The 27,783-nt window shown below is 41.8% G+C and overlaps 1 protein-coding gene across 3 annotated transcripts in view; it reads right to left on the bottom strand.

Moving 5' to 3' along the window:
- The window catches only part of SPAG9 (sperm associated antigen 9), a 142,744-nt gene extending 125,396 nt beyond the window's left edge, over positions 1-17,348 (bottom strand). Inside the window, exon 1 of one of the 3 annotated variants that reach the window (XM_027870610.1) lies at positions 16,992-17,348. In XM_027870610.1, the coding sequence (XP_027726411.1) occupies positions 16,992-17,294 (303 nt within the window). In that variant the 5' untranslated portion in view covers positions 17,295-17,348. The remainder of the gene's footprint in view (positions 1-16,991) is intronic. The other 2 variants (XM_027870609.1, XM_027870611.1) reach the window with 2 other exon arrangements.
- Between the last annotated feature and the right edge of the window lie 10,435 nt (positions 17,349-27,783).

The raw sequence follows: 27,783 nt of genomic DNA, 5'->3' as shown, positions 1-27,783 counted from the left end.
CACACACACACACACACACACACACACACACACACACACACACACACGGCTCCCCGGGGCACAGCTGCTTTACCCTTTGTTTATATTATCCCCAGAACCATGCCGGACACATATTGTCTGGACTTAATAAATACTTTTTGACTAACTGCTTTTCAAATTAAAGAATTGTTTAAAAATTTTAAAATTAAAGAACACAATTCTGAAATGGAAAAAATCCTGGAAGCCAAAACACTGGTGAAAAGCTTCTTAAAGTTGTTTTATTTCAAATCATTCTTTTCTGGCAAACTATTTTATTTGTCAGTCCACTGGGAGAAGTGAGTTGTCTAGATATGTGATTTCAGTAGCTAACATTTATATTGCACTTTAAGGTTTGCAAAACACTCTACATGTATTATTTCACTGATCCTCACAACAGCAACAACTCTATGAGATAGATGCTATTCTATTCCCATTTTAAAGCTAAGGAAACTTCAACTAAGAGAGGTCAAGTAACTTGCCCAGGGTCATAGGCTAGGCAGTGACAGGTAAGATTTGAAATCGTTCAATCAACCAATAAACATTAATTAAGTACCTACTTTGTGCCAGACACTGTGCTAAGGGCCAGGGATTCAGAAAGAGGCAAAAGATAGTCCCTGGCGCAGTGGATAGAGCACCAGCCCTGAAGTCAGGAGGACCTGAGTTCAAATCTGGCCTCAGACCAACACTTGACAAGTACTAGTTGTGTGACCTTGGGCAAGTCACTTAACCCCAATTGCCTCACTAAAAGAAAAAAAAGATAGTCCCTGCCCTCATAGAAGTTACAATCTAATGGCAGAGACAATATGCCCACAAATATATTACAAATAAACTATATACAGAACAAATAGGAAAAATTTAAGAGTGAAGGCACTGGAATTAAAACAGGAGGGAAGGTGAGGCTCTTGTAGAAGGTTGGATTTTTAGTTGGGACTTAAAAAGAAGCCAGGGACGTAAGCAGTGAGAATTGAGGAGAGGGTTCCAAGCATGGTGGACAATCAGGAAAATGTCTGGAGCTGAGAGACAGAGCCTTTGTGTGACAAGCAGGAGGCTAGTGTCTCTAGATCAAAGAGAATGTAACAAGGCATAATGTGTAAGAAGACTGGAAAAGTAGGAGGGGGCTAGGTTATGAAGGGCTTTGAATGCCTGCCACCTAGCCACCTAAGCAGATTAAACCAGGTAGGTGGTACAATGGAAAGAGCACTGAGCCTGAAGGCAGGAAAAACTGAGTTCAAATTTGACCTCAGATATTTCCTTTCCTCAACTGTAAAATGGGAGAAATAAGAGCACCTACTTCTCAGGGTTGCCGTGAGGATCAAATGAGGTAATATTTGTAAAAGTGCTTAGCACAGTGCCTGGCATATGGTAGGGCCTACATAAATGCTTATTCTATATCCCTACAATAGATGCCTCTATTTCCTTTCCTATCACTGTCTTCTAAACTCTCTACAATCTGGCTTCCAACCTCATCATTCAAATGAAATTGCTCTCTCCAAAGTTACTAACTGTTGGTGGAAGCTTTAACAAGATGTATCAATTAAATTTATCAAATTAAAAAAAGAAAATGAGTCCCCAGCATATAAGTACAAACATACAAATTTAAATCAAACATTTATATGCACACAACTGAATTATTCCTGATTATGAAATAAAAACAAAGACACTAAAAGTGTTAACTTATTATCAGTTTGTTCAGCTGGGTATTCTAGTGTTTTTGCTTTATTTAGCAAGGAGATAACCCTATTTATAAAAGCTAAGCATATTTTCTGTAACCTTAAAGAAAGGGCCCTAACAATCTGAAGATACTGAGTGCTACTCAACAACGGGATTAGTTAATCAAAAAAGCATTTATTAAGCACCTACGATATTGCCAAGAATTGTCGTAGGCACAGGAGATACAATCACATAATTTAAAAGTTCCTGCCCTCAAAGAGGGCAATCTAAATGGTAGCCCTCTATTAAGTCAGAGGGTGCACTATACTAGTCAGCAAAGAAACATGAGAACAGCACAGCTATTCAGCATACTTGCAGCCACTGCCTGCCTGTGTTGCTCTTTCCCCTGCCTTCTACTAAAGACAGTCCTTCTGGTAGACCAAATAGTTAGGACAACCTTTCACCACCTAGCCCCACACCCAATCCTCTGACCTCTTTCCTCTACCTTCACTTGAAGCAGCAGTTCGTACCTCCTAAGTCCCCTGAAAAGGCAAAAACATTTTCTCATACTCTTAATAAAAAAAATCATCTAATCTCCTTTGTTTAATTTCCATTTTTGTGTTTTATAATTTACAGAGGTATCAAACTTGTGGCCAGAAAAACTCCCAAGTACAAATTTAATTGAATTGAGATTAAAATGTAATTGAGAAATGTTTAACAAAAATACAACACAAATTTGTTTTTCTAAGTCAATATGTGGCTACGGGGTCTGTTTCTATATAAGTTTTATACCACTGATGTACATAATATAGCAGTACAATAGTACATGTATAATTATAAATATGCATACATTGAATTGTGTGCTCAAAAACTTTTTAGCAATGGGTACAACCAAAAAACCTTAAGATTATTGCTATAGTGGGAGACGTTCACGTAAAAGTATAAGTAAAAGAAGAATAATGCAAGTCAGAGTCAAGTTAGGGAAGTAGGAGGAATAAGTACAGCAAATTCTCCTCACTCTCCACCAAAAAAACTCTTCCAAATACATCTAGAAAATGCACCAGACCAAATACTAATGGGGAAATCCAATAAGTCAGTGAGTCATTCTTCCGGCCCAAGGCAGCATAAAGAGACAGAGCTCTGTGGTCCCTCGAAAAGGCCACAGGAACACTATGCAAGCTATTCAAAGCACTCCAGGGCCCAAGGAGAGGCTATACACCAGGGCAAGAGGAGGTCTCAAACCCAGTCCAGGCCACTACCATGGAAACATGTGCCAACTGGCAGCTTGTCACCTACTACCCAGTCCCCAGTCACACACAGATTCAAGGTGTTACCTAAGGAGGGAACTCATGCCTAGAGGCGGTTTTCCATCGTAAAAAATAGTCTCAGACCCTACACAGAGTATGAAGAGATGAACAAGTTCAGAAGCAAGCAGTAGTAGTAGCAGCAGCAGCAGCAGTGTTGCTCAAACTCCAGAAGCAGAGATGGGTCTCAGTTCCAGCTTCTACCCTAGTCTCAAACTGATAGAGAAATAACTCTAAGGATGTACAAAAATATTTATAGCTACTTTTAAGGTGGCAAAGAATGGGAAACTGAAGTAGGGTGCCCCTAAATTGGGAATGGATGAAGAAATTATGGTATATAGATATGACAGAATACTATTGTACTTTAAGAAATGATGGAGATGGTTTCCTAATAACCTGGAAAAACGTATGAACTGACAGAAAAGTTTACAGAACTAGAAGAACTGATAGAATAACAATATTGATGACCAACCATAATTCCAGAGGACTAAAGATGAAACATGCTACCCACTTCCTTATAGAGAGGTAAAGGAATCAAGAGAGCAGAATGAATCATATTTTTTTTTAACAGGATCAGTGCAGAAATTTGTTTTGCTTAACTGTACATGTTTCTAACAGAGCTTTTGTTTTTCCTTTCTTCTTGGGGGGGAGGAGAGAGGATGATGTTGGCCTGTTTAAATAAATAAATAAATAAATAAATGTTACATTCAGCAGGAAAAAAAATAAGTATTTCGAAAGTACATATAAAATAAATACAAAGGATATAAAGTGAGAAGCAACATGAGGTGATGGATTAATCAGAGCTGGTATTAATCAGAAAGATCTGGACCCTAGTCCTGCCCACACATAATGGCTCAGTGACCCTTGAGAAGTTGCATATAGAAGGCTGTCCTTAACTGCATTAGCTATTATCATTATGCTTGTTATTTTTATAGCTCAAAGGAATAACTCATTCTAATAAATGAGATCTCTTGCTTGGCAGTGCAGATCAGCACCTTCTCTATCATTTGTAGTTTTAGACAGTTGCCTGAGGACTGAGAGGTTAAGCAACTTCTCAAGGGTCACTGAGCCTTATATCCTTTGTATTTATTTTACATGTACTTTGGAAATAATTTTTTTCCTGCAGAATGTAACATTTATTTATTTAAGCAGGCCAACATTATCCTCTCTCCTCTCCCCCCAAGAAGAAAGGAAAAACAAAAGCTCTGTTAGAAACATGTACAGTTAAGCAAAACAAATTTCTGCATTGATCCTGTTAAAAAAACATAGTTACAAATAAAATCTACACAGGATAAACAGAAAATAATTAACAGAGGAAGGTACTAGAATTAAGAGAGGTTGGAGAAGGCTTCCTGTAAAAGGTGGGATTTTAGTTGGGATATAAAGCCAGGAAAGCCAGCAGGTGGAGAAGAGAAAGAGCATTCCAGGCATGGAAGCAATAAGAGACTATGCCCAGGGCCAAGAGAAGGAATGTCTTGTTAATGGAATAGCAAAGGGGCCACTGTCACTGGATCAAAGAGTACATGTTGGGGAGTAAGGTGTAAGAAGATTAGAAAGGTAGGAGAGGGCTAGATTATGAAGGGCTTTGAATGCCAAACAAAGGACTCTGTATTTGAGCCTGAAGATGATAGACAGCTTGAGTTTATTGAGTAGGGAGGTGACACTGCTGGACCTTCATTTTAGGAAAATCACTTTGGTGGATAAATGAAGGATGGATTAAAATGGGGAGAGACTTAAAGCAGGTAGACCCACCAGCAGGCTATTGCAATAGTCCAGGAATGAGGAGAAGAGGACCTGCACAAAAGTGATGGCAGAGTCAGAGGAGAGGAGGGAGCAAAGGATATTGAAAAAGTGAAATCAACCTAAATTGTGAGCAAGAGGTACTGAGAGGTTGGTGTTGCCTTCAACACAACTAGAGAAGGTAGGAGGCAGGGAGAGGGATTAAGGAGAGGGGTTAAGAACAGGGGTAGAGAACCTGCGGCTTCGAGGCCACATGTGGCCCTCTAGATCCTCAAGTTCGGTCCTTTGACTGAATCCAAATTTGTTCTATAAAACTTGAACTCAGTCAAAAGGCTGCACCCAAGTACCTTTCCAGAAGGCCATATGTGGCCTTCAGGTCACAGGTTTCCCACCCCTGGTTTAGGAAGAAAGATAATGACTCCTGATATGGACATGTTGAGTTGAAGATGTCTACTGGATATCCAGTTCCAGATGTCTATAAGACAGTTGGAGATGTGAGATTAAAGATCAGCAGAGACCAGGGCAGGAAAGGTAGATTTGAGAATCATCAGCATAGAGATGGTAATTAAATCCATGGGAGCTAGTAAGACCACGAAGTGAAGTAGGATATAGAGGGAAGAGAAGAGCGCCCAGGATAGAACTCTGTGGGACACCTTCAGTTAGAGGGTATGATCTGGATAAGAAACCAACAAAGGAAACTGAGAATCAGTTGGACAGGTAGGAGAAAAAATAAGAGAGAGTGGTGTCCCAAAAACCTAGAAAGAAGACAGTATCAAGGAGTAGAAGGTGATCAAGTGTCAAAAGCTGTAGAGAGGTTAAGGAAAATGAGGAATGAGGAAAGCCCATTGGATTTGGCAACTAAGAGATCACTGTTAATTTTGGAGAGAGTAGTTTTTGTGGAATGGTAAGGTCAGAATATTATTTATAAGGGGTTAAAAAGAGAGGGAGAAGAGAGAAAGTAGAGGCACCTATTGTAGATTGCTCGTTTAAGGAATTTAGCCACAAAGGGCAGAAGGGATAAAGGAAGATAGTGGGGGATAGAAGGATCAATTCAAAGTTTTTTTCAGAATTAGGGAAACAGGCATGTTTACAGCAGTGGACAAACTGAAAATAAGTGAATGAGTGGGGATGACAGAGGAGACAATCTGTTGAAGAAAACCGGAAGGAATGGGATCACCTGAGCAGGTAGAGGGATAAGGTAAGGAATAAGGCCATCTCATCACGTGAGAGAAGCAGCAGAACACGGCACAAAGTATATGAGTTATATAGGATGAGGAAGAAGGAACTAATGGCAAATGGTCTCAATTTTTTCTGTAAAATGTGTGTATGCATATGCACATACCCATGTATGTCAGTGAATAGTAAAAGCTCACAATATAAAGCACTTTAAGATTTACTATGTGCTTTTTTCACAATAATCTTTGTGAGATGGTTAGGTAAAGATTATTATTCCCATTTTACAAATAAGGAAACTAAAGCTCAGAGAGGTGAAGGGATTTGCCCAAAGTAACACAGTAAAATGTCAGAGGCAATATTCAAATCCATGTCTTTATAGGACAACAGATTTAGAATAAGGGGCCTGTGCATCCATTCATCCAAGCAATGGCTCATTTTACAGACAAAGCCCAGAGATGCTCAATGATTGGCCCAGTGTCACACTGACATATTACACAGCAGAACTAGAATTTGAATTCAGGTCCACTGATTCCAAATGTGGCACTCTTTCTTATATACTACAAGAACTTCTAAATTGATATCAATCTAGTAATCATTACACTTTGGCCATGCAACCAGTTCCAAATTCACCTAAGTATAGTACTTACTAACCCACAGTTTTCCAGCTTCTCCAGAACAGAGTGGGAGACTGCTAAAATCTGGAGAGATTCTATCTATAACATCCCCCTGATATACCACTCTACTCTGTCAAAAAAGGAAAAGAGGTAATCTGGCATGACCTGTTCAAGTTCAAATCCAGCATATTTTCCAAAATAGCATGAAAATAACCTTACATCAGGGCGACTAGGTGGTGCAGTGCATAGAGCACCAGCCCTGGAGTCAGGAGGACCTGAGTTCAAATCCTGTCTCAGACACTTGTAAGCTGTGTGACCCTGGGGCAAGTCACTTAACCCCATGGCCTAGCCCAAAAAAAAAAAAAAAGAAAACAAAACAAAACAAAATAACCTTAGGTTTTTATACACATGACAACTTGATCTGAACAATTCTTGAGGATGAATTATAAATGCAATGATAAGATTTCATAACTCTTCTCAGGATCTACAGAAGTAATAGGACGCACATTACCAGTCAGAAATAAGATGCTGGAGGAAAGCATCCAACTGAGGGGAGAATCACTTTCTAAACTACAAAAGTTATACAAGCCAAATATTCTCTAACAGGAGGGAAAAAGGAGATATGCAAAGTTTAAAAGCAATTTCAAACCTATTTGTTCAGATTATTTCAAGACAATTTTATTCTTTAATTTAAATTCCTTAGTAGGAAAAATAGCTCAAGAGCAAGCAATCATTTTTTCCAAATGGGAGGTGATTTGCAATCAACTTCTACTGTTTTTAGCCATCTTTTTATTCCACACTAACTCATCTATAGAGTTAATTAAATAATCATCTTTTTGCAGAGGTTGGGGGGGGAGAGGGTATCTACTGAGTATGAAACCCTGCATAAACCATCAGCCTTTTCTACATATTGGTTAATTTTGCTGAACTTTTTTAATTTTGATCTTTTTTCTTTTTTTACAAGGGATAGATGGGAGGGTAAGGATATGTTAGTAAATACGGATAATGTAATGAGAGAAGATAATGACGAGAATTAATTTTTTAATTAATAAATTTCTGGCATCAAGGTGGTAACTGGGGAAAATAGGATGTCTTTAGTTCATAGCAAAGGTGATGGCTAAAATATCAGGGGCTGCAGAAGCAGGACCTCCACTCTAGTTGCAGAAGTGACAGCTGGGAAACCAGAGGAACCTCTATTCTGGCAGAACCAGAGGTGAAGGTAGGACAGCAGCAATGGTTGAAGGGGCGGTACGTAGGTGGAGGTCCCTTGAGTTTCAATGCCAATCACTTCCCTCCTGCTCTAGGTGTTGACAAGATGCTTGGGTCAGTTACAACAATGATCTAGACACGTCCAGCTGCTACTCAGGAACCACTGGAAACTGCCACCCCTAGATGACCTAGCAAAAAATGGCAGGTACCCCTAGTGAAGGGGTTGACATGGATGTGTTTGAAACACATTTTGCAACTGGCTATCCCAGAGAGAATATGTGACCTATTTGTGGTCGGTTGGTTGGTCCCACAAGACTGATCCCAATGGATCATCTCATGCTAGCATTAAGAACTCTAACATCAGCACCTCCCTTCAAGCTTAAGGGTTATCACAGTGCCTAGATGATAGTAGGTACTTAGGGTCAAGAGTCCTTCTAAATAAATACTGGCATGCTTGGCACTTAAATTTTTTTCAGGATTCTAAGCTTTATGTTTTGTTGGAACAGAAAAAGGTTGTATATGAAAGCATAAATCTCTATTATGTACAGCTTATCTTTTTTTAAAAAAAAAAATATAAGAAATTCAACACACTGTTAGTTCCAAAGCTGTCCTGCTCATCTATTATCTCCTTCTGGACCTCTATCTGTTCTCTTCTGTGCCTTTAGTTAAATGCTTCATTGTGGATCTTAATTTTCTTTTCTTTCAGGGAGGGGTGCTGGAGGGAGGGAATGAGGCAGAATCTCTAGTTCCCTCCTTCTCCTCAAGCATTTAAATTTAATAGTAAATACAGCTTAATATATAAACACTATTTACTTTATGTATACTTGTTTATTTAGCTTTTAGAAGATCTCTCTACAAAAACCTTAGGCTTGAATAAATGGCACACCACTTCTAAAAGTTTGCTGATCTCTGTTGTAGTTTAACCAAGTAAGAATTAACCAGTCACAGATAAGTCAAGTCAGCTCTTAGACAAAACATCTGGTAAACAGTTGCTAAAGGCATAATAGGAAGTACTGCTATTAGTAACTTACCTGATGGCAACCTTCCCTACAAGTCATAACATAAATAATAATTCACAATGACAATGAAAATAGCACTTTGTCACATCAGTCAACAAACATTTATTAAGTGTTTATTATGTGCCAAGCACTATGCTAAGTACTGAGAACAAAAGAAAGGCAAAAACAATGTCCCTTCCCTCAAGGAGCTCACATTCTAATGGGAGAGAACCTACAAGATGCAAGTCTTGTACAGGGCAAATAGAAGGTAATCTCACAGTGAAGAGGAAAGTTCTCTCGTTAAGTCTTAAAAGAGGCCAGGAAGCAGAGGCTGAGGAGAAAAAGCATCCCAAGCTCAAGAGACAGCCGACACAAACGAGAGAAAAAAACAAAACAAAAAAAAAAAAGAACCCTGGAAGATGAAATGTTCCATAAAACAGCAAGAAAGCCAGTGCTGCTGATTTGGTAAAGTACATCAAGGGTGAGTAAACAGCGAGGAGACTAGAAGGGAAGGAAGGGGCCAAGTCGTAAAATGCCAAACAGTGTAGTTTATACTTGAACCTGCAGGTCATAATGAGTCACTTTGGTGACATGGTCAGATCTGTGCTTTAGGAAAATCAGTATGGCAGCTAAATGGAGGATGAACTGAAGTAGCAAAGAAACTTGAGACAGGGAAACCAACCAGAAGTCAACATACAGCAACTGCCAAGACAGAGGTGATGAGGAACTACAGTACCAGGTTGACGGCTGTTTCAGTATAAATAAGAGGATTTGGATGAGAGAGGGAGTGAAGGTAAAAACAGTAAGACTTGGCAATAGATAGGATATGTGGAATGAATGTGAAAGAGGAGTCAAGAACACCGAAGTTTCAAGCCAAATTTTACATAAACAGAGTCTGGGGCCTCCTAAATAAAGACCTAATGGCATTTTTGTTGGAAGGTTATACAGATTTGAAAGTTTAAAGTCCAACTCCTTCAAGTTATAGACAAGGTAAACTGAAGCCTAGAGAGAGGAAGAAATGAAGTGACTTGCCCAATCTCCAATCTCATACAAATAGTGAATAAGTAGTAGAAGTAAGATTTGCCTAGGTCATCTGTCTCCAAATCCAGTGCTCTGTGGTAACCAAGTTAAATGACTACATGCTATTGTTCTAAAATACCAAAATCTCCATTAGATAATATGTTCACTTCCTCCCTTCAGCTGTTATCTCATTTTAATTGAATGAAATGTACATGGAACTACTAAATTATAACTTATTTAAGATTTTTATTAGTTAACAAAAAATTATCCAGAGAAATATAACTAAAAATTATAATTAAATGCTCAAGTATTATTGGTTAACAAATCTAGATGTATAGGGAGAGTTTTTTAAAAGGCAGGAAAATAAGTGAAATATTAATATAATTCTTGTCTTCACCAAATTTTACTTTATAATCTAAAAGTACCCAAAATACCTATGACAATTTCATGCTACATACTATAAATCCTCTCTTTCATTAGAAAAAGTGCCCCCCCTTTTTTGCTAGGCAACAGGGTTAAGTGACTTGCCCAGGGTCACACAGCTATTAAGTATCTGAAGCCAAATTTAAACTCAGGTCCTCCTGACTTCAGGGCTGCCGCTCTATGCACTGTGCCATCCAGCTGCCCCCAAAGATGCCCCTTTTTAAGGGACCTTTATCAAAACCTCACTTACCTATGTCTTCTGAACAAAGGTCCAAAGGCAAAATTGAGACAAAATATAAGTCATAATAATGAGGAGCTATGACAAAGGTAAAAATACAAAGCAATCCTCTACTAATGTCCTACTATGATGCCTCATTATAAGGTAGAGTTCTCAAAGGTTTTGCCATCACACATGCTCTGCCAGTTCCTACACCAAGCTGAAAATAAATGCTCTGGCCCAGACCTGACCATCAGCCATATATCAATTATCCAAAGAGCTGAATAAATTTTGAGAGGTTCAGCATCAGAAAGCTGGCTACCTGATGACGAATTCTTTTGGTCACTCAAAAAGATAGCATACTGGGACCCAGTGAGGCCTTGATCTGCTTTGTTTTAGTAGGATATATAAATGCTGATTTATATGTCATTTTTACATACATCTATGTTTGTGTATGTATGTATCTATCCATCATATGAGTATATAAATATAGGTACATCTGTATCTATCTATCTAGTCTCTCCAGACTTGTGATTTATCAGGTTAGCCTTCAATCCAATATGGCACAATACAAGTAAACTCCATGTGGGAATGAGATAAAATTAAGGGGACAGAAAACATATCAAGGAAGACTTGGGATGATACAAAACAATCGGCTTTTAAATCACCAAATGGAAAGTAATTTTCAAATGCAACGATTATTTACAGAATATATTACTTAAAACATCGATTTTGAACACAATGTTTACCACATACACCATCTGTTTACCATCGCCAATGTTTACCATCTGAACCACTCATTTGGATACCCTTAGTAGAGGTGGCAGTTCTGTAGATAAGTTTTGTAGGACTGCTTCTCTGGTTTATATTTTGCAAAGAATCTTTGCTTAAGGTATTAATCTCTACTGTCTTTGGTTATTTCTGTTTGTTACAGAATCACATAACTTAGTGTTGAAAGAGACCTTGCAGAACAGTGGTTCAACCCATGCCCAAAAGGAATTCCCATGACAACATGAGACAAGTGGTTTTATCCAGAATCTGTTTGAGGACAATTCAATGAGGGGAAATTCATTACGATGATGCCATGATAACAATGCCTATTACCTCCCCAGGCAGCCCATTCCACTTTGGTACAGTTCTAGTTGTTACAAAGTTATTCCTGACATCATGCCTACATTTGCCTCTTTTCCAACTACTACTGGGGTCAAATGGAGCAAGTCCAATCCCAATTCGACCTGACAGCCCTTTAAATGTTGGAAGATAGCTATCATTCCTCCCTATACACACACTCCAGGTCTTCTCCAGGCTAAACATCCCCAGGTCCTTCAATTAATGCTTCAGGACATGGACTCAGGAGCCTTCAACATCCTGAGGGCCCTGTTCTGCATTTCCTCCAGTGTATTAGTGTCCTTAATATGTAACATCCAAAATTTAATACAATACTCCAAATACAGTCTGAGCAGAGCAGTGTATTAAGGAACTACTGCCACATATATGTTTTTAATGACTCAGGAAACAAAAACAAAAAAAATTTTAAATAAGAATCAACTCCCTTAATTTATAGCTTTCTATTAAAAAAACAAAACTTCATCAATTCATTTGAAATACTAGAAGAGCAAAAAACAAATTGTTTCAAGTTCTGCTTACCAGCACGCTTGGTTTATTTCTCCCATATTCATATTCATCCACAGCAGAGAGACTTATTCAAGTCAGTGCATAATAGAACAATTTTGTCACTGCTTTAGATCAAGTGCTGATTCCTTAAAGAAAATCTTTTTTCCAAAAAAATTTGCAGGTAATCTCTTACCACTACATTCAATCTCACAGAACACAAATCTTTAGAAGAATAAAGCCATAAAATAGGAAATAGTCGCAACAATATAAATTTAGATTCTACCTCTCTTCCAGGGCCCTAAAACTCTACAAAAAAGGCCCATCAATTACTTCTTCATACATGTCTTCATATTATTAGAAGCAACAGTGGAAATGCTAATTTTTTACCCACACCTAAAAATATTTACTCAGTAAGACTGGTGATATGAAGCAAGACTAAACTACTACAACTACAAGAAAGCAAATTTTCAGGTAGTACAAGGTACCCTAACCAAATGATAAATGATTCTAAACAAATGATAAACTCCTGAAATTTTCCCTGAGAAAGAATTAAAAGATTAAACTCTGAATCCTGAAACTAGGATTCTGTAAACAGCTCATTTACAATTTTTTGGAACCAATCATTACAAAAGAGAATTAGCCCCACTTGAATTTAAAAATAAGAGCAAAAAGCAGAAAATATGTTCAAATACCAAGTCAAATTATTATTGTAATAAAGACGATATTTCTAACACCTTGCTAAGTAAGAATTATAAGAAAGGTTCTAACAACCTGACTTATTCATGAAACATTATTGCGTCCTACTGATAAAAGAGACGCAGGCAATTCAGAGCCAGGATATCTGAATTTGAACAATATCTGACTCTATGACCCTGGGCAAGTCACTTGGCTTTTCTGAGCTTCCATTTCTTTATCTGTAATATGGAGATAATAAAAAAAAATTAATTGTAAATAGTGATATACATAAACGTCAACTATTATTATTGATGCTTATATGCACTAACGAACTTAAATGATAACAACTGACATTTATATACAGCATTTTACTTTTTCCATAATAATTGGCAAGGCATGTTATTTCACTTGAGGCTCCCTTTAAGGAAGGTACTATAGGTATTTGATACCTATTTTATTGCCTTGGAGAGGTACTTGCCAAAGAAAATAAGCTAGTAAGGGTCAGAAGCAGGATTTGAAAGCAGGTCTCCCTGACTCCAAGTTCATCAATCTTTCCACTGACTATCAGAAATAATAAAAGTACTTTCCTCAGGAGCACAAACATTATCTCTACTGTACAAATAAGAAAACTGAGACTCAGATAGGCAAAGTGACAAGTCTGTGTGGTAAGGTCAAAAGCCAGGCCCAGGATTTGTGACTTCCAGTAAAGCTACTGAATATACTGTGTACTTTCAGGTGGAATAAAAGTGCTATGCTGAAGTCAACCTGAGGCATCCTTAGTGGCACAGTAGCCCCTAAACCTGAATCCTGCAAGTACTGATAAGACAGATAAGTACTGATACTTGGAAACATACATAATTTACCCCTCCATTCTGACCAAGAAAACAACCTGTTTCAGGATCCAATCCAATAAGTGTACACTATGTGCTCACCCCTGTGGTAGGTGGTACAGATACAAAAACAACAGAGAGAAACAATGCTTCCTTCAAGGCACTCACATTCTGGAATAGAGGGGGAAAGCAGGGTTGAGGGAATACAACATATAAACAGATAGGCATATGCATGATTATTATTTAAAAGTGAAAACAATAGCAACTGACAAGGACTTCCTACAGATTGTGGCCCATGAACTGAATGCTGAAGGAGACCAGGGATTTTAGGAAGTGATAGTAAGAAGAGAGTTCATTCCTGGCAAAGGTGGGCAGCCTGTGCAAAGGCATAGAGTCTCGGTGAGAGATGGTATGCTAAATTCTGGGGAAAGCAAATGAACCGGTGTGGAATCAGAGTATGTAAAGGAGTATAATATGGAATTTATGTGTAAAGGTAAACTGGAGCCAGACTGTGATATTCTTTAAATGCCAAGCTGAGAGGTCTGCATTTTAACCTAGAGGCAATAAAGTGTCACAAAAGTTTCTTGGGATGGGAATGATATATAATGTGGAGAATGGATTGACAACAGGAAAGAATGGGATCCTGGCGTCCTAAGTAGAAGGCTATCGAAATAATACAAAAGAGGGGGCAGCTAGGTGGCGAAGTGGACAGAGCACCGGGCCTAGAGTCAGGAGGACCTGAGTTCAAATCTGGCCTCAGACACATAACACTCATTAGCTGTGTGAGACCCTGGGCAAGTCACTTAACCCCAACTGCCTCACCCAAAAAAAAAACCATAAAAAAACAAAACAAACAAAAAAAAGAAATAGTACAAAAGAGAAGTGATAATTGTCCTAGATTAGATTCATTGTGCAGGCAGAATCAATAAAATCTTGTTTAAGGACTGGAAATTAGTTTAGTTGATAGTTTATCAATGTGCACTGCTCTGAGACCATTCAGAATCACGTGCTCAAAGATTTTCATAACAAGGGAATTATGTATTTGTTTTTCAAATTATAAAGTGGAAGGCTGATTACTAATTGTTGACAGACTCTCTTACTGAACAATCTGTAGTAAAAAAAAAAGTTTTCTGTGAGGAGTGAGCCTACAAAAAATTTTGTTTTGGATCCCTACATCTATTTCCTAGACTAGGATTCAACAACCCTGGGGTAAGCAAAATTATTTTTTCATAACAGGATAGATAGGGGGGCAGCTAGATGGTGCAGTGGATAGAGCACCGGCCCTGGAGTCAGGAGGACCTGAGTTCAAATCTGACCTCAGACATTTGACACTTACTAGCTGTGTGACCCTGGGCAAGTCATTTAACCTCTCATTGCCTTAATCCACTAAAGAAGGAAATGCCAAACCACTCTAGTATCTTAGCCAAGAAAACTCCATGGACAAGTATGGTCTATAAGGTCACAAAGGGTTAAACATGAATAAACAACAACAAACACTGTGAGAAACCTGAAGCTAAATAAAGGGAGCATCTGCACAGGGTGTCTGTCCTCCATAGTGCTTCTATAAACAGACAGCCTCCAGAAAGTTGCCACTTTCCTTTCAGGGCCTAGCTAGGGACCTTAGATGCACAAGTGCACAGTGTGGACTCTAAAATCTTCCTCCTTACTGGCTTTACCTCATCCCCAAGACCTGCTCAGCCCCATCAATTATCAACCTTCTTTGAACTGGAGACCCTCCCCACCCCACCCCCACCCCCACATAGGCAGACCTGGCTTGTCAGTTTGAAAAGGATGCTCATCCCTTCTCTTGACAGTGGCAACTAAACCTTTTGACCTTTGCAGCATACTTTCCTTGCTTGATTTCATTATACTTGCCTTTCCTTCCCCTCCCATGCCACTATATGATAGGTGATAACTTATTTTAAAAATTAAAATGAACTAAAATTAATCTAGTTTGGGTATATTCATGACACTCCTTGAAATGACTGTAACAAAACCAAAACTGGAAATAAAAGCTCTAGGTAAGTACAACAAGTTTAACCTAATTTGACCTGGTGCAAATTATAAGGGAACAAGGATGCATTCATTATACATCTAAAGATAGAAAACGGGTCATAAAACAAATTTCATCTCAAAGAATCTTATAAATTATTTTCAAAAATTCCAAACTTACTGAAATTCAGTTATTCATTATTGAAGGTTCATAGAACAGAGTACAGAGCATTGAAGAGCAGCTGAGATCTGTAACGCTTTAAGGTTTACAAAGTGTACACATTCTCACAATACCCTACAAAGTAGGCAGTACAAGTATTATCATACCATTTTACAGATGAGGAAGGTGAGGCTCAGGAGACTTGCTCATGGTCAACACAGTTGTTAAGTGTTCAATGGAAGATTCAAAGCCTTATGGTAGGGTGAATCTTCATTGGGACAAAGAGTCAGAGGTCACTGCCACTACAGCTCAACCCCTTGACAAGCCACTCGGTCCTACTGGGCCTCAGTTTCCTCCTCAGTAAAAAGAAAGGGTTAGCTTAAATAACCTCTAAGATCATTTCCAGCTCTAAATGTGTTACTTTAGGAGCCCAGCCTAAGACTCCCAATCTAGGGTTCTTTCCTCCTTCAAGTCAACTAAATTCCCAAAGGCAAGAAGACTTTCCCAGTCCTCCTTATAATCCTAATACCTTCCCTTGGAGACTTTCCGGAATTTATTCTGTATATATCTTGTTTGAACATATTTTCTTTGCACGCTGTTTATTCTATTAGACTGTGTGATTGGGGGGGGGGGTGTTTTTGCCTTTCTTTGTATTCCCAGCGCCTGGCACACAGTAGGCACTTAATAAATGCTCGCTGCTGTTGACATCACTTCAGCTTTCCTCCTAAGTTACACAAAGGTTCTGGTAGCCAGATCCACATGAAAAACTGAAGTCTGCAAAAGGAAACGGGGCAGAAAAGAGGAGGGTCCCTCTCTTCCTTCCTGCCCCCCGCCCCTGCTCTCGCCCCGCTGGGCTCTGCTCTGCTCTCCCCTCCGCTCCCCTTCCTCCAGCTTTTCCGAATCCACAACAGGTGAAGGAGGGAACTGTCCAAGGTTATCTACCTGACTCATGGGCTTAGGAGAGGCCTAAAACAACAGCACCAGGGGCTACAGAGCACGGGACCAACAACTCCTCCTAGGAGTTTAAAAAAAAAAAAGACTTCACTCGAAGGCATTTATTATGCTGACCGAGTGCCAGACGCTGCACGGAAAAACAAAACCAGCTCCCCGCTCACTCCTAGGGGTGGAAACTTGAACCACGAGCAAGGCCCGAGATGAGCAGGGGGGAGCCCAAACCGAGAACGGGCACCCACCCTGGGAAGGCGCTGCGGGGCGGGCCAAGGCAGAGCTGGCCGGGGGCGAGGAGGGCGAGGAGGGCGGGCGGGCGCTCCCCTCCTCCCCGCGGCCCTCGCCTCGCCTCGCCTCGCCCCGTGGGTCGGTCCCTCCCTCGCTCGCTCGCTCGCTCCCTCACCTCCTCGGCGTGCTTGCGCAGCGCCTTCTCGCGCTCGTACTGGGTGATCAGCTGCTCGTTGTCGTCCCGCAGCAGCTCGAGCTCCACCTGGTGCTCTTGGTCCTGCGCGAACACCGAGTCCAGGTTCTCAAGCACGGCCACCACCAGCGGCATCAGCTCCTTCACCACCTCCTCGTCATAGCGCCCGATCAGGCGCTCGAACTCGCGGTAGATGGAACCCGCCAGGCCGGACACCCGCTCCGACATCACGGCGCCGGAGCCGCCTGGCTCCTCTTGGTACACCACGCCGTCTTCCAGCTCCATGGTGCCGGCGCGGCCCAGCCCGGCTCCGGGGAGACCGCACGGGCCCGGCAGGGGAGGGGAGAGGGGGAGGAAGGGAGGGAGGGAAGTCCGCTCGCCCCAACTGCCACCCGCCGCCACCGCCGCAGCGCCGCCAACTGCCCAAGCTGTCCAGCCAGCGGCGCAGCGCTCGCGTCACCGGCGGAGGGCGGGGCTCCGGGCCTTCGTCACCAACGGGGGGCGGGGTTCCGGGCGGCCGCAGCGGCCGCGCGAGGTGGGGCTTTCCCGGGAGGCGGAAAGGGGGCGGAGCGGAGATGGCCTTACGTCATCGGTAAAGCGAAGGAAAGAGGAGGTGCTCGAAGAGGGAGGAACGTCCTAAATCTTCCTCCCTCCCCCCGCCCCGACTCGGGTTCGGAGGCACGTGGGGTGGAAGGCATTCAGGACTTGGACGGTGCAAAGGTCTGCAGAAGAGGAATCATACGATAGCGCTTGTGGGCGGGACTCGGCGGAAGGGGCGTGGCCTACGCAGAGGGCGGGCTTATCAAGGAAGGTCGAATAGGAGGGGGAAATTCCATTTGGAAAGAGGTGGGGCGGGGTACTCCCAGAGTGGGCGGGGCCTGTTGCGGGGTGTGGGCGGGGCCAGGGACGGGAGGGATGGTTTTAGGGGAGTGGTTTGGGAACCCTCCAGTAGAGGAGAGCGGGATTTGAGGGGGAAGGCCGAATCTGTCTTGTAGGTGGGCTGAGAGGGTAACACCCTGTCTAGCCTCCTTCGGAAATTCTGACCCGATGAGTGTGTGTATCTCCTCTGCTCTGGGAGGGGTGTGCTATTTCCTCTCTTCTGCCGCCCTCCTTTTCCATCCTTTCCTGTAAAGCTCCGGAGGAAAGGTCGGCAGGGGCTCCTTAGGGGGAAGAGGCCTGCTAGGGTAGCAAAGTGGAGTGGGGGATGACGAGTAAGAAAAAGAAAAGAAAAGAACCCGGAGAGGAACTGGGATGAAGCCCCCAGGGTGAGTCTCCTGGGCTGTGAGAAGTGTCAGGTCACTGGGACTGCATCCCGTGCAGGGGATGATGCAACCCGAATCGATGAATTGAAAGAGACCTTACAGGTCACCTAGTCCACACAAAAGCCTGGGAGTGGCTTAGGCGTAGAGCCCTTCCAGGCTTTCTTCCTAGAAACTAGAGGGTTTTCCAAAATTAGCCCCTTTCTAGCTCCTAGTTCCCTCCTTGTTTTCACCGACTGTCTCCAACGCCTGGGATTCTCTCCCTCTTCGTCACCTATTCCCAGGCTTCTCTGGTTTCTGTCTAGACTCAGCTAACATCTCATTTTCTTCAAGAAGCTTTTCCCGAGCCTTCTTAATTCCCTGGTTTCCGTCAAGACTCAGCTAATATCCCACTTTCTTCTAGAAACCTTTCCCGATTCCCCTTAATTCAATGCCTTCTCCCAGTGATTATCTCCAATTTATCCTGTATATGTCGTTATGAATTTGTAAATCGCTTACACAAAGACTGACTCAGATGTTTGCTTGTTGTTTTAGGCATTATGTGGTGAGCTCCTTGAAGGCAGTAACTGTTTGCTTTTCTTTGTATCCTCAAGGTCTTAGAACAGTGCCTGGCACTTAGGAGGAGCTTAGTAAATGCTTCTTTACTTAAATTGATTTGACACATTATCCTTTCCAGTACTTCTTACTTTTTTTCTCCGTATCTACAGGAGAAAGGACTCTCCTCCAGTCACCTAATATGTTGCAGAATGGTGGGCTTGGCATTCCCATCCTCTCCTTTCCAGGTCTGATCCAGCTACCTCAATTTGTCAACCATCAATTAAACTCTTACTGTGTGCAAGACTGAGAGGCAATGTGTCATAACAGATAAAAGTTGGTCTCCTGTCAGGGCTATCTGGGTGCAATTCTTACCTCTGACAAGTGCTAGCTGTAAGATCCAGAGCAAAGTCTCAAAAAAAAAAAAAAAAAACCTCTCAGTGCCACTAACAGCTCACTAAAGAGACTATCAGTTGCTGAGGAGTTGTTGATATGCACTGGTAAAGGGAGTTACTTCTTAGGAGTTCCTCATACCTATAAAATTACAGGTTCAGTTAAAAAACCATTCAAGGCAATAGACATTCAGAAATAAAGGTAAAAGTTTCTTTTCTCAACTCAAGAAGTTTACATTCTACTGGGGTAGAGGGTGGGAGATATGATGTGTACATAGATTACCCGGGGTAAGCCTAGGCAAATTGTATAGGTTAAAAGATGAGGCCTTTGTTTGGGACTTTGAATTACTGTGGGAGGGATCTACTTGGCCCTCAGGGAATTGGGTGACAATACTCCTAGAGATTCCTGAACTCGGCTTCCTAGGGGGAAAAGTAAGAAATTTGGATCACAGGGTCCTATGTCGAGACTCCTAGAGTGAAGAGGGAAAATTTTTGAATATTAGGAAGTTCCTGGACCGAACTTCTTAGGGAGAAGAGGCAGAACCTTCTGGCCTCCGTTACTAATGTGAATTGTGTGTCTTTGTAAGTCTCAAGGATGGTGGATCTATCATTCTCTGTGTCTCTATATCTGTCTCTGTCTTTCTGACGCCGGCCCCTCCTCCTCACCTATTTCTTCTTCTTTATCCCTTTCTACCTGGAGCACAGCATCATGGACCTACTTTCTAGGAGCCTGGCAAGTCAAGGGAAGGAAATAGAGAATCAGTGCCTGTGTAAGAGAGGAGTTCTTGGACCTTTAGTTCCTGACCACCTCCTGCTTTCTATTTTCTTTTCTGAGTCCAGGTAAAAGATCAGAAACCTGATAGTAGACTTCCCCATATGGCAGAGGCAAATATATGCATGACTTTTCAGCCCCAAGTCTGGGCATTTCCAAGCTAGGGAGTTCAGGGAGTTCTCTCAAGAGAAGGGGATTTCTTGATGCATCATACTGCTTGAGGGGAAAAAAATTAAAAAGAGAATAATCCACATAGTACCTGCACAGCATCTTACTTGGAGAACCAAGCCAATGACTTACTCAGGCAATACAAACAGGTCCTTCAGGCAGGGTTTTGCTTGTTAAAGCAACCCCACCAAGTGTGTTTACCTCATGAGAAGAGCCTTAACCACAGGATTGTACCATGAGTGTGAGACTGTGTATGACTCAGAGATAGAGGGATTTTTTTCTTCCCCGTCAGACTTCTCTGAGGTAAACTGAGGTACAGTGAAGGGAGATGGCTAGGTGAAAGTTAGCAGAAGAGGCCAAAATGAAGGATAATGTCTTTGATCTTCTTGCTAACGACTTGGAAGGCAGGGCTAGAGGGTTCTAGGGCTTGACATTCAGCCAACTGATCAACATTCCTAACAATCATAACACACATAAAAAAAATTCAATAAACATTTACTAAGTTTGTAATGTTATGTGCAAGACAGTGCGCTAAGTGCTGGGATAACAAAGATGAAATAAGCCGCAGTCTCTGTTCTCAAAATGCTTACAACTTAACAGAAGTCATAAGACATATGCCCACAAGGGTGATACAAGTGTAGAAGAGAGGGTCAGAAAACTTGCTATGAGACAATTGCAATGGGAGGGGTTAGCCTTTTTTGTCTGGCCCCAGAGGGCAGCACCAGGAGCAGTGGGTAAAAGTTTCAAAAGCAAGTTTAGACTTGGTTTCTGAAAAAACTTACACTGACAGCTATTATAAAATGGAATGCTGCCTCAAGAGGTAGCAAGTTACCACCCAACTCTCCCCTTGGAGATCTTTAAGCAATGGCTCTGTGACCATTTGTCCAGTATTTTATGGAGGGTTGGACTAGATGGCCGCGAAGGTCATCTCAAATTCTGTAATTCTGACAGACCCCATTATGTACAACTGGGGAGACCTAGATAAGAGTAATACCATGAGTATTCTCCATTTACATAGCATAAAGTAACTCTGGGTAAGACTAATAAGCCAATCAGAAAAAATGGCCTTTTGGACTCAGCCCTAGGATTAGACCATATTAGCCCAGAAGTTTGGGGAGAATGCTGGTTGATTATATCTTGGGGGTAAAATCTATGGAGAAATGCTCCTTTTGATGCCTCCAAAGGTCTATTACTTATAACCTACTTTAGGTGATTAGGGAACTCATTGATTGGAGACTCCCCTGATCACCACCCCCACTTCCATAAGACCTGTCAATCTGCTTCTGACCTGCCTTCCAATTCAACATTTGTTGACATCCTATGTGCAAAATACTTCATCCCATCCTTCTTCCCTTTTGTCTCATTCAGACAAACTGTACAGTTCATCACACTCAATTTTTGTCTTGCCTCCATGCCTTTGTTCATAATACCCCATGCCAGGAATGGACTCCGTCCGGGTCTATTGCACTCTCTCCCTTCCTTTAATGTCCAAATCAAGGGCCACCTCCCCTCTAGCTGAAAGTGATTTCTACTCAAAATCCACAGTGCTTTTACCTACTCTTCTGTACTTAGCGATATCATCCTTACATGTATCTATGTCTTGTGCCTCCTGTTAGATTACATGCTCTTTGAGAACCTAGGGCAGGGACTCATCTCACCTTTGCTGCCCCAGTACCTAACACGGTGTCTTGTACACAATTGATATTTAGTAAATGTTTGTAGGATGGAGTTGTTTGTGTGTATGTATGTTTGTATGAATGTTAGGAATGCTGAGCAGCTGGCCTGGTGTCAAGTCCCAGGTGCTCTCTTTCTGCTTTCCCAGTCCCTGGCAATAAAATGATCCAAAGACATTACCCTCCCCAGCTTGGCCTCTTCTGGTAGCCTCCACCCAGCCATCTCCCCTTTCTGTGCCTCATTTTCCCTAGGAGTAGACAAAAAGGGAGAAAAGCCTCTTGTACTCTATGCTATGGAGGCAAGTAATGGTTGGGGAGTAGGGGAAGGAGGTAAAGGTTTGCGATTGAGTCATTTGGTAACCTCACAATTAGAAAGGTGGTAGTGACTCTACTGGACAAATATCGAGTTAAGAGCCATTGAGGAGAGACAGGTCACTTCCTGGTCATAAGAACAAACCTCTTGTAATCTGTATGGGCATCGGAAGCTACTGAAAAGTGTAGCGTTTCTCAGCTGAACGGGAAGACTGAAGGATACCAAGAAGAGAAAGCTAAACTCTCAAACCCAAGGAGCCAGACGTCTGTCTTTGTGTCTTTTAATTCCCCTCTCTGTTTTCACCCCCCCACCCCAGGAGAGAGATATCCAGGGCTATAATTCTGTGGGTGTGGCTCCCTGACTAGGTCGGGTAAGGAAGGATTATAGGTTCCCCTCTACTACCAACCTATCCTCTCTCTGGCTCTTCCGTAAGTGAATATCTATCCCACTTCCCACAGTGGCTGTTGAGAATCTTCACTTCTCAAGCCATCTTCTCCTGCCACATAGCCCACCCCTCACCCAATACTTTAAAGGAAAAGCCCCACACTTCCAGCTCCACATCTCCCTCCTCTGCTCCAGACTTGAGAATCAAGGGACCCCTCTCCTTGCCAACACACCAGTTCTTCTCCTTGTACCTTTAATCCCACATTCCCATCTCTTCATAAGAGCTTTTCCAGTAGAACCTTCCCTTTCTTTCCCTAATTTTCTTTCTTTTGGGGGGGGGGGGAGGCAGGGAAGGGCAGTTGGGATTAGGTGAATTGCCCAGGTTCAAGCAGCAAGTGTCTGAGGTCACATTTGAACCCAGTGCTTTGTCCACTCTACTGCTTGGCTGCCCATCCCTACCTCACTCTAATTTTCAATTCCTTATCCACCAGTTCCTTTTCTGCTTCCTCCTGCCACTAAGATAAGATATGAACTCCCATATTTGTCATTTAAAGTCTTCTGCAGTATTTCCTACCTATCTAGACTTCTTCAATGCTACTTATCTTAGGCACTCTTATGTTCTGGCCAAATTGGCGTATTTGGTGATTATAACTGACATTTATAAAGCACTTTGGGGTTTGCAAAACCCTTTACCTGTATCATCTCATCTGATCCTAGCAACAGCCCTGGGAGGTGGATGCTATTATTTTACCCATTTAACAGATGTGGAAACTGAGACAGAGAGGTTAAGTGACTTGCTCAGGGTCACAGCTAGTAAATGTCTAAGGCAGCATACAAACTCAGGTCTTCCCAACTCCATGGCCGGAACTCCATGCCATCGATGCTGCCTATTTGTTGTTTCTCATATACTCATTTGTTGTTTCTATCTCCCATCTTGGTGCCTGGAACATGCTTCATTCTCACATGCACCTTTTAGAATCTCTAGTTTCCTTTAAAATTCATGAAACGAATCAGCGTGGCCCTGTGTATAGGGCATCTGACTTGCAGTCAGAAAGACCTGGATTCCAATCCTGTCTCCACTACTTAGTAGGCATAGAGTGTAAGGCAAGCTTTATCTCTCTTCAAGATTGGACTCAGTGGTCTCCCAAGCAAGGTCCCTTCCAGGTCTAAATCTAATATGCCCCCTCCTTCAAGTTCACCTGTTCTGCTCCTCCCACTTGCTAATGTTCTCTCCAAACCCAAGCTAAAAACTCAGAATATGACTTGTACATAGTCTATATTTACTTATTTGTGTACATGTTATATACATAGAATGTATATACCTTGAAGTCAGAAACAATTTTGTTTTTGTCTCTTTATTTCTACCACCTAAAAGGACTGATGATTAATAAATGTTTATAATTATGACTACCCTGGCCTCTGCTGCCTGAAGGCCAGGTCTGTTACATTTCACCTCCTCCCCCAGGGTTCTCTGATACACTTCAGGGGGTTGGGGAGTGCCTCATATCTCTGCTAATGGTTCAAACCTCCACTGATAGTGTCTCTCCAGTTTTAGGGGTCCCCTGTACCCCAACTCCATTGAACCACTTAACAGATTATCTTTCACAAAGGAATATTTACTTCAAATGTGTAATAAGAACAAATATACAAACACCCCCCTCCCCAACATATGGGGACAAATCAACCCCTATGCCACTTCAGTCTGTAGAAGGAAGGGGAACAGGTATACTGCTAAACTCAGTCAACCAATAAATATCTATTAAGCACTTACTATGTGCTAATGTGCTCCTCAGCACTGTGCTAAGCCCTGGGGTTACAAAAAAAGGCAAAAGACAGTCTCTCTCCTCAAGCAGATCACAATCTAATGGGGGAGAAAATAAACAAATTTGTACAAACAAGTTGAATAAGTAGGATATAATTAAAAGAGGGATGGCATTAGAATTAAGAAGGGTTGGGAAAGGCATCCTGTAGAAGATGGGATTTTAGTTGAGACTTAAAGGAAGTCAGGGAAGCCAAGGTGAAGATGGGGAGGAAGAGCATTCTAAGCACACAGGACAACCAAAGAAAGTCCCCGAGCTGAGAGGTAGTGTCTAGTTTGTGGAATAGCAAGGATGCCAGTGTCACTAGATTGAGAAGTACATCCCTGGTGAGGAGCAAAGTGTAAGAAGACTGGAAAGGTAGGAGAGGGCTAGGTTATAGAGGGCTTTGAATGCCAAGCAAAAGATTTTGTATTTGATCCTAGAGACAATAGGGAGCCACTGGAGTTTATTGAATAGGGAGGTGAATTTGTACTTTAGGAAAATCACCTTAGTGGCTGAATGGAGGGTAGATTGAAGTAGGGAGAGACTTGAGGCAGGCAGATCAACCATCAGGCTGTTGTACAATAGTTCAGGCATGAGATGAAGAGGGCCTAAACCAGAGTAATGGCAGAATCAGAAGATAGGAGGGGGCATATTAGAGAGATATTGTGGTGTTGGCTCAACAGTAATACAGAAATAAGAGGGGAAGGAGGGTTTAGGGGGTCTGTTTTGTTTATGTTATCTGTTGGATATCCAGTCTGATGTCTGAAAGGCAGTTGGCAATGCAAGATCAGAGTTCATCAGAGAGGTTGGAGAAGGAGAGATAGATTTTAAAATCATTAGCATAGAGATGATAATTAAATTCATGGGAGATGAGATCACCAATGAAACAGCATAGGGGGAGAAGAGAATAGGGCCCAACTCAGTTCCTATGTAGTGTAATCCCACCAAATTCCAACTCCAAAGCTCCTTTGGGTTTCATCCCAATACTCTGGCTTCTCAGGGCTTCCCTGCTAGGGTGGCAGCAACATGCAGTCTGGAATCCTGCCTCTAAGATCACCATGGCTGGTACTACTGGGTCTGGAAACTTCACCACCTGCACCTAGAAATTGAAAAAGACAAAACAGGCCAAAATCCCAAACTTGCTTCTTGAGCCCACAGGGCCTAAATGAGGATCAAGCTTTGTTCATAGTCCCCGCGCTGTGGGAGAACAGGAACTTCACCCTTTTGGTTAGTGCCAGAAAGTGAGTCTGTCCCAATCTGTTAGTTATAAAGGCGCAACCTGTTCCAGCTACATATCCAATGGAAAGAAGCTGTTCCCACCCATGTAGTAGGGGAACTCAGAAAGAAGCAGATCCCTGGTACCTGCCATGTGAGTGCTTCTTCCACCTCGGATGATCTGGGTATAGTTCAAAGTCAAATTACATATTGATTGATTTGTGAGCACAATGACCATAATCAGATAAAGGCAGAAATCACTCATAGCAGCAAACATTTTGAAATGGAAGGCATTTTAGAAGCCATTGTGTCTAACCTCATCATTTTACAGATGAGAATTTCTCATCCTGTTTGTCCATGGAACTGGAACCTTAGAAATCATTTCAATAAATTTTCTTTCTCTAGTTTACAGTCTTGTTTCTGCAGGGGAAGGAGTGTTCTGGGGAGATACCTAGAGCACAGAACAATGCTGAACCACTCTATGGTCATAGTTAAGTATGGAAGCCCTTCTAGGGGCTAACTGTGGCCTGAAGCCTTTCAAAGAAGTGTAGGACTATGAGTCTTCTTCACTCATTCCATTGCAAGAATTGTTGAGGTGCCAAGGGGAAGGGACTAAGTATGTAAAGGAGCAAATAGAGCTAGAGATGAGAAGACAACCTCCAGGCAGACATGTCTATCTGAGCTCTGGTAAGGCTGAAAAGGCCTGTTGGGAGAGAGTCTCTATATGTTATAGAGTTTGAGATTTTATTTTATAGTCCCAGTCTCATTATTCTTCCTATTCCCACTGTGGAATGAATATAGACCCATATATCCAAAATCTAGTATATCTAGAATAGCCATATCTTCTAAAGCAAAAATCAAGATATTTGATATGACAAAGACTCAGGCTTTTGGACTAGTGAGTGACCTTAGAGATTTTAATCTAGCCCAACTCCCATTGGAGTTGAGGAAATGAGGAAACTGAGGCCCTCAAAACTTGCCTTAAGATGACAAATAGCAAAAATCAGATACCACTTCTGGTTCCCTAACTCCAAATCCAAAGGATTCAATGCAATTCACCAAACATTAACTTCTTGCTAGGTGTGCAGAATGCTAGATGCTTGGGAGAATACAAAGTTTAGATTAGGTAGGGCCCCACCCTTCACAGAGCTTGGACATATGACACACTTGAAATCCAAACCAATAAGCCTTAGCTAAGCAGACATCTAAGATACTCTGCTAGTCAATGAGGATATAAAAAGATAATTTTTATCCCTGAGTTTACATTGTACCCCAGGGTATAACATACAAACAAAATAAGTACAATTGAAAGGTATAAAACAAAGTGTGTTTAGGGCTGGGGTGGGGTGAGGGGAAGGGGGCAGCACAGGCTCACTGAAAGGAATTTTTTGCAATCTAGACTGTTCCAGAAAACGAAATATCCCATATGTTATTAGGCAAGTCACTTAACCTCTCCAGGCATGTTTTCTCATCTGTCAAATCATATTTGGCTAAATCAGTGGTGTCAAACAAATAGAAACGGGCCACTAAACCATATGTAAGGATCCCTGCCAGCCACACATTGACTTAGATGAATTCTCTGTGTTCTGCTGTATTTTTATTTATTTTGTTAAATATCTTAATCAGGTTTTAATCTGGTTGATATCCCTCCGTGTTCTAAATCTGTGATCCTCGAAGCAGCTGGTGGCACATCAAGCCAGACTGGCTGAATTGTCAGTCATCCCCGAGCCACTGGAGTGACTAATTATGCCGGTAAAACTTGTTTCCCTCTCACTTCCTGCTGGGCTGTGGCTTTCTTTTAGCTCCCTCAGGGGAACGGTTCCTCTTTTGAAGACCCCCTCCAGCACCACTCCCCTTTTCCCCGGTGCCAAGAATGGTAGCCAGTGGTTTGAAAGTGAAAGTAAGCCACCCCATGGGTTAACCCACTGCAGTTTGGGCCTCCTTATCAACTCCTATCTCAGGAGGTCTCCCATCTTAATTATTATGAATATTATTCTCTTTCTTCCTTTAATATAGTTAATTAAATATGCAGCTTGAACCCCTAGCCTGTTTATACCAGCAAGTTCCAAATTTTGAGGCTTTCACAAAGCCTCAAAATCTGTTCTCTTTCTAGATGTGTCTTCTTCCTTCTTCCAATCTCACCACTAGCATTCAGATAAGCAGAATTGGGACAGATTTCAGCAACTATCGGATGTTAATATTTTCTCCAATACAAAAATGCTTAAAATAATAGAGTTTACCAAAATTGCCCCTCTAAAAGCC

This window comes from Vombatus ursinus, unplaced genomic scaffold, assembly GCF_900497805.2.
Source record: "Vombatus ursinus unplaced genomic scaffold, bare-nosed wombat genome assembly UNPS02014797.1, whole genome shotgun sequence".
Classification (NCBI taxonomy): Eukaryota; Metazoa; Chordata; class Mammalia; order Diprotodontia; family Vombatidae; genus Vombatus; species Vombatus ursinus.
This window is presented reverse-complemented; position numbering and strand designations above follow the sequence as displayed.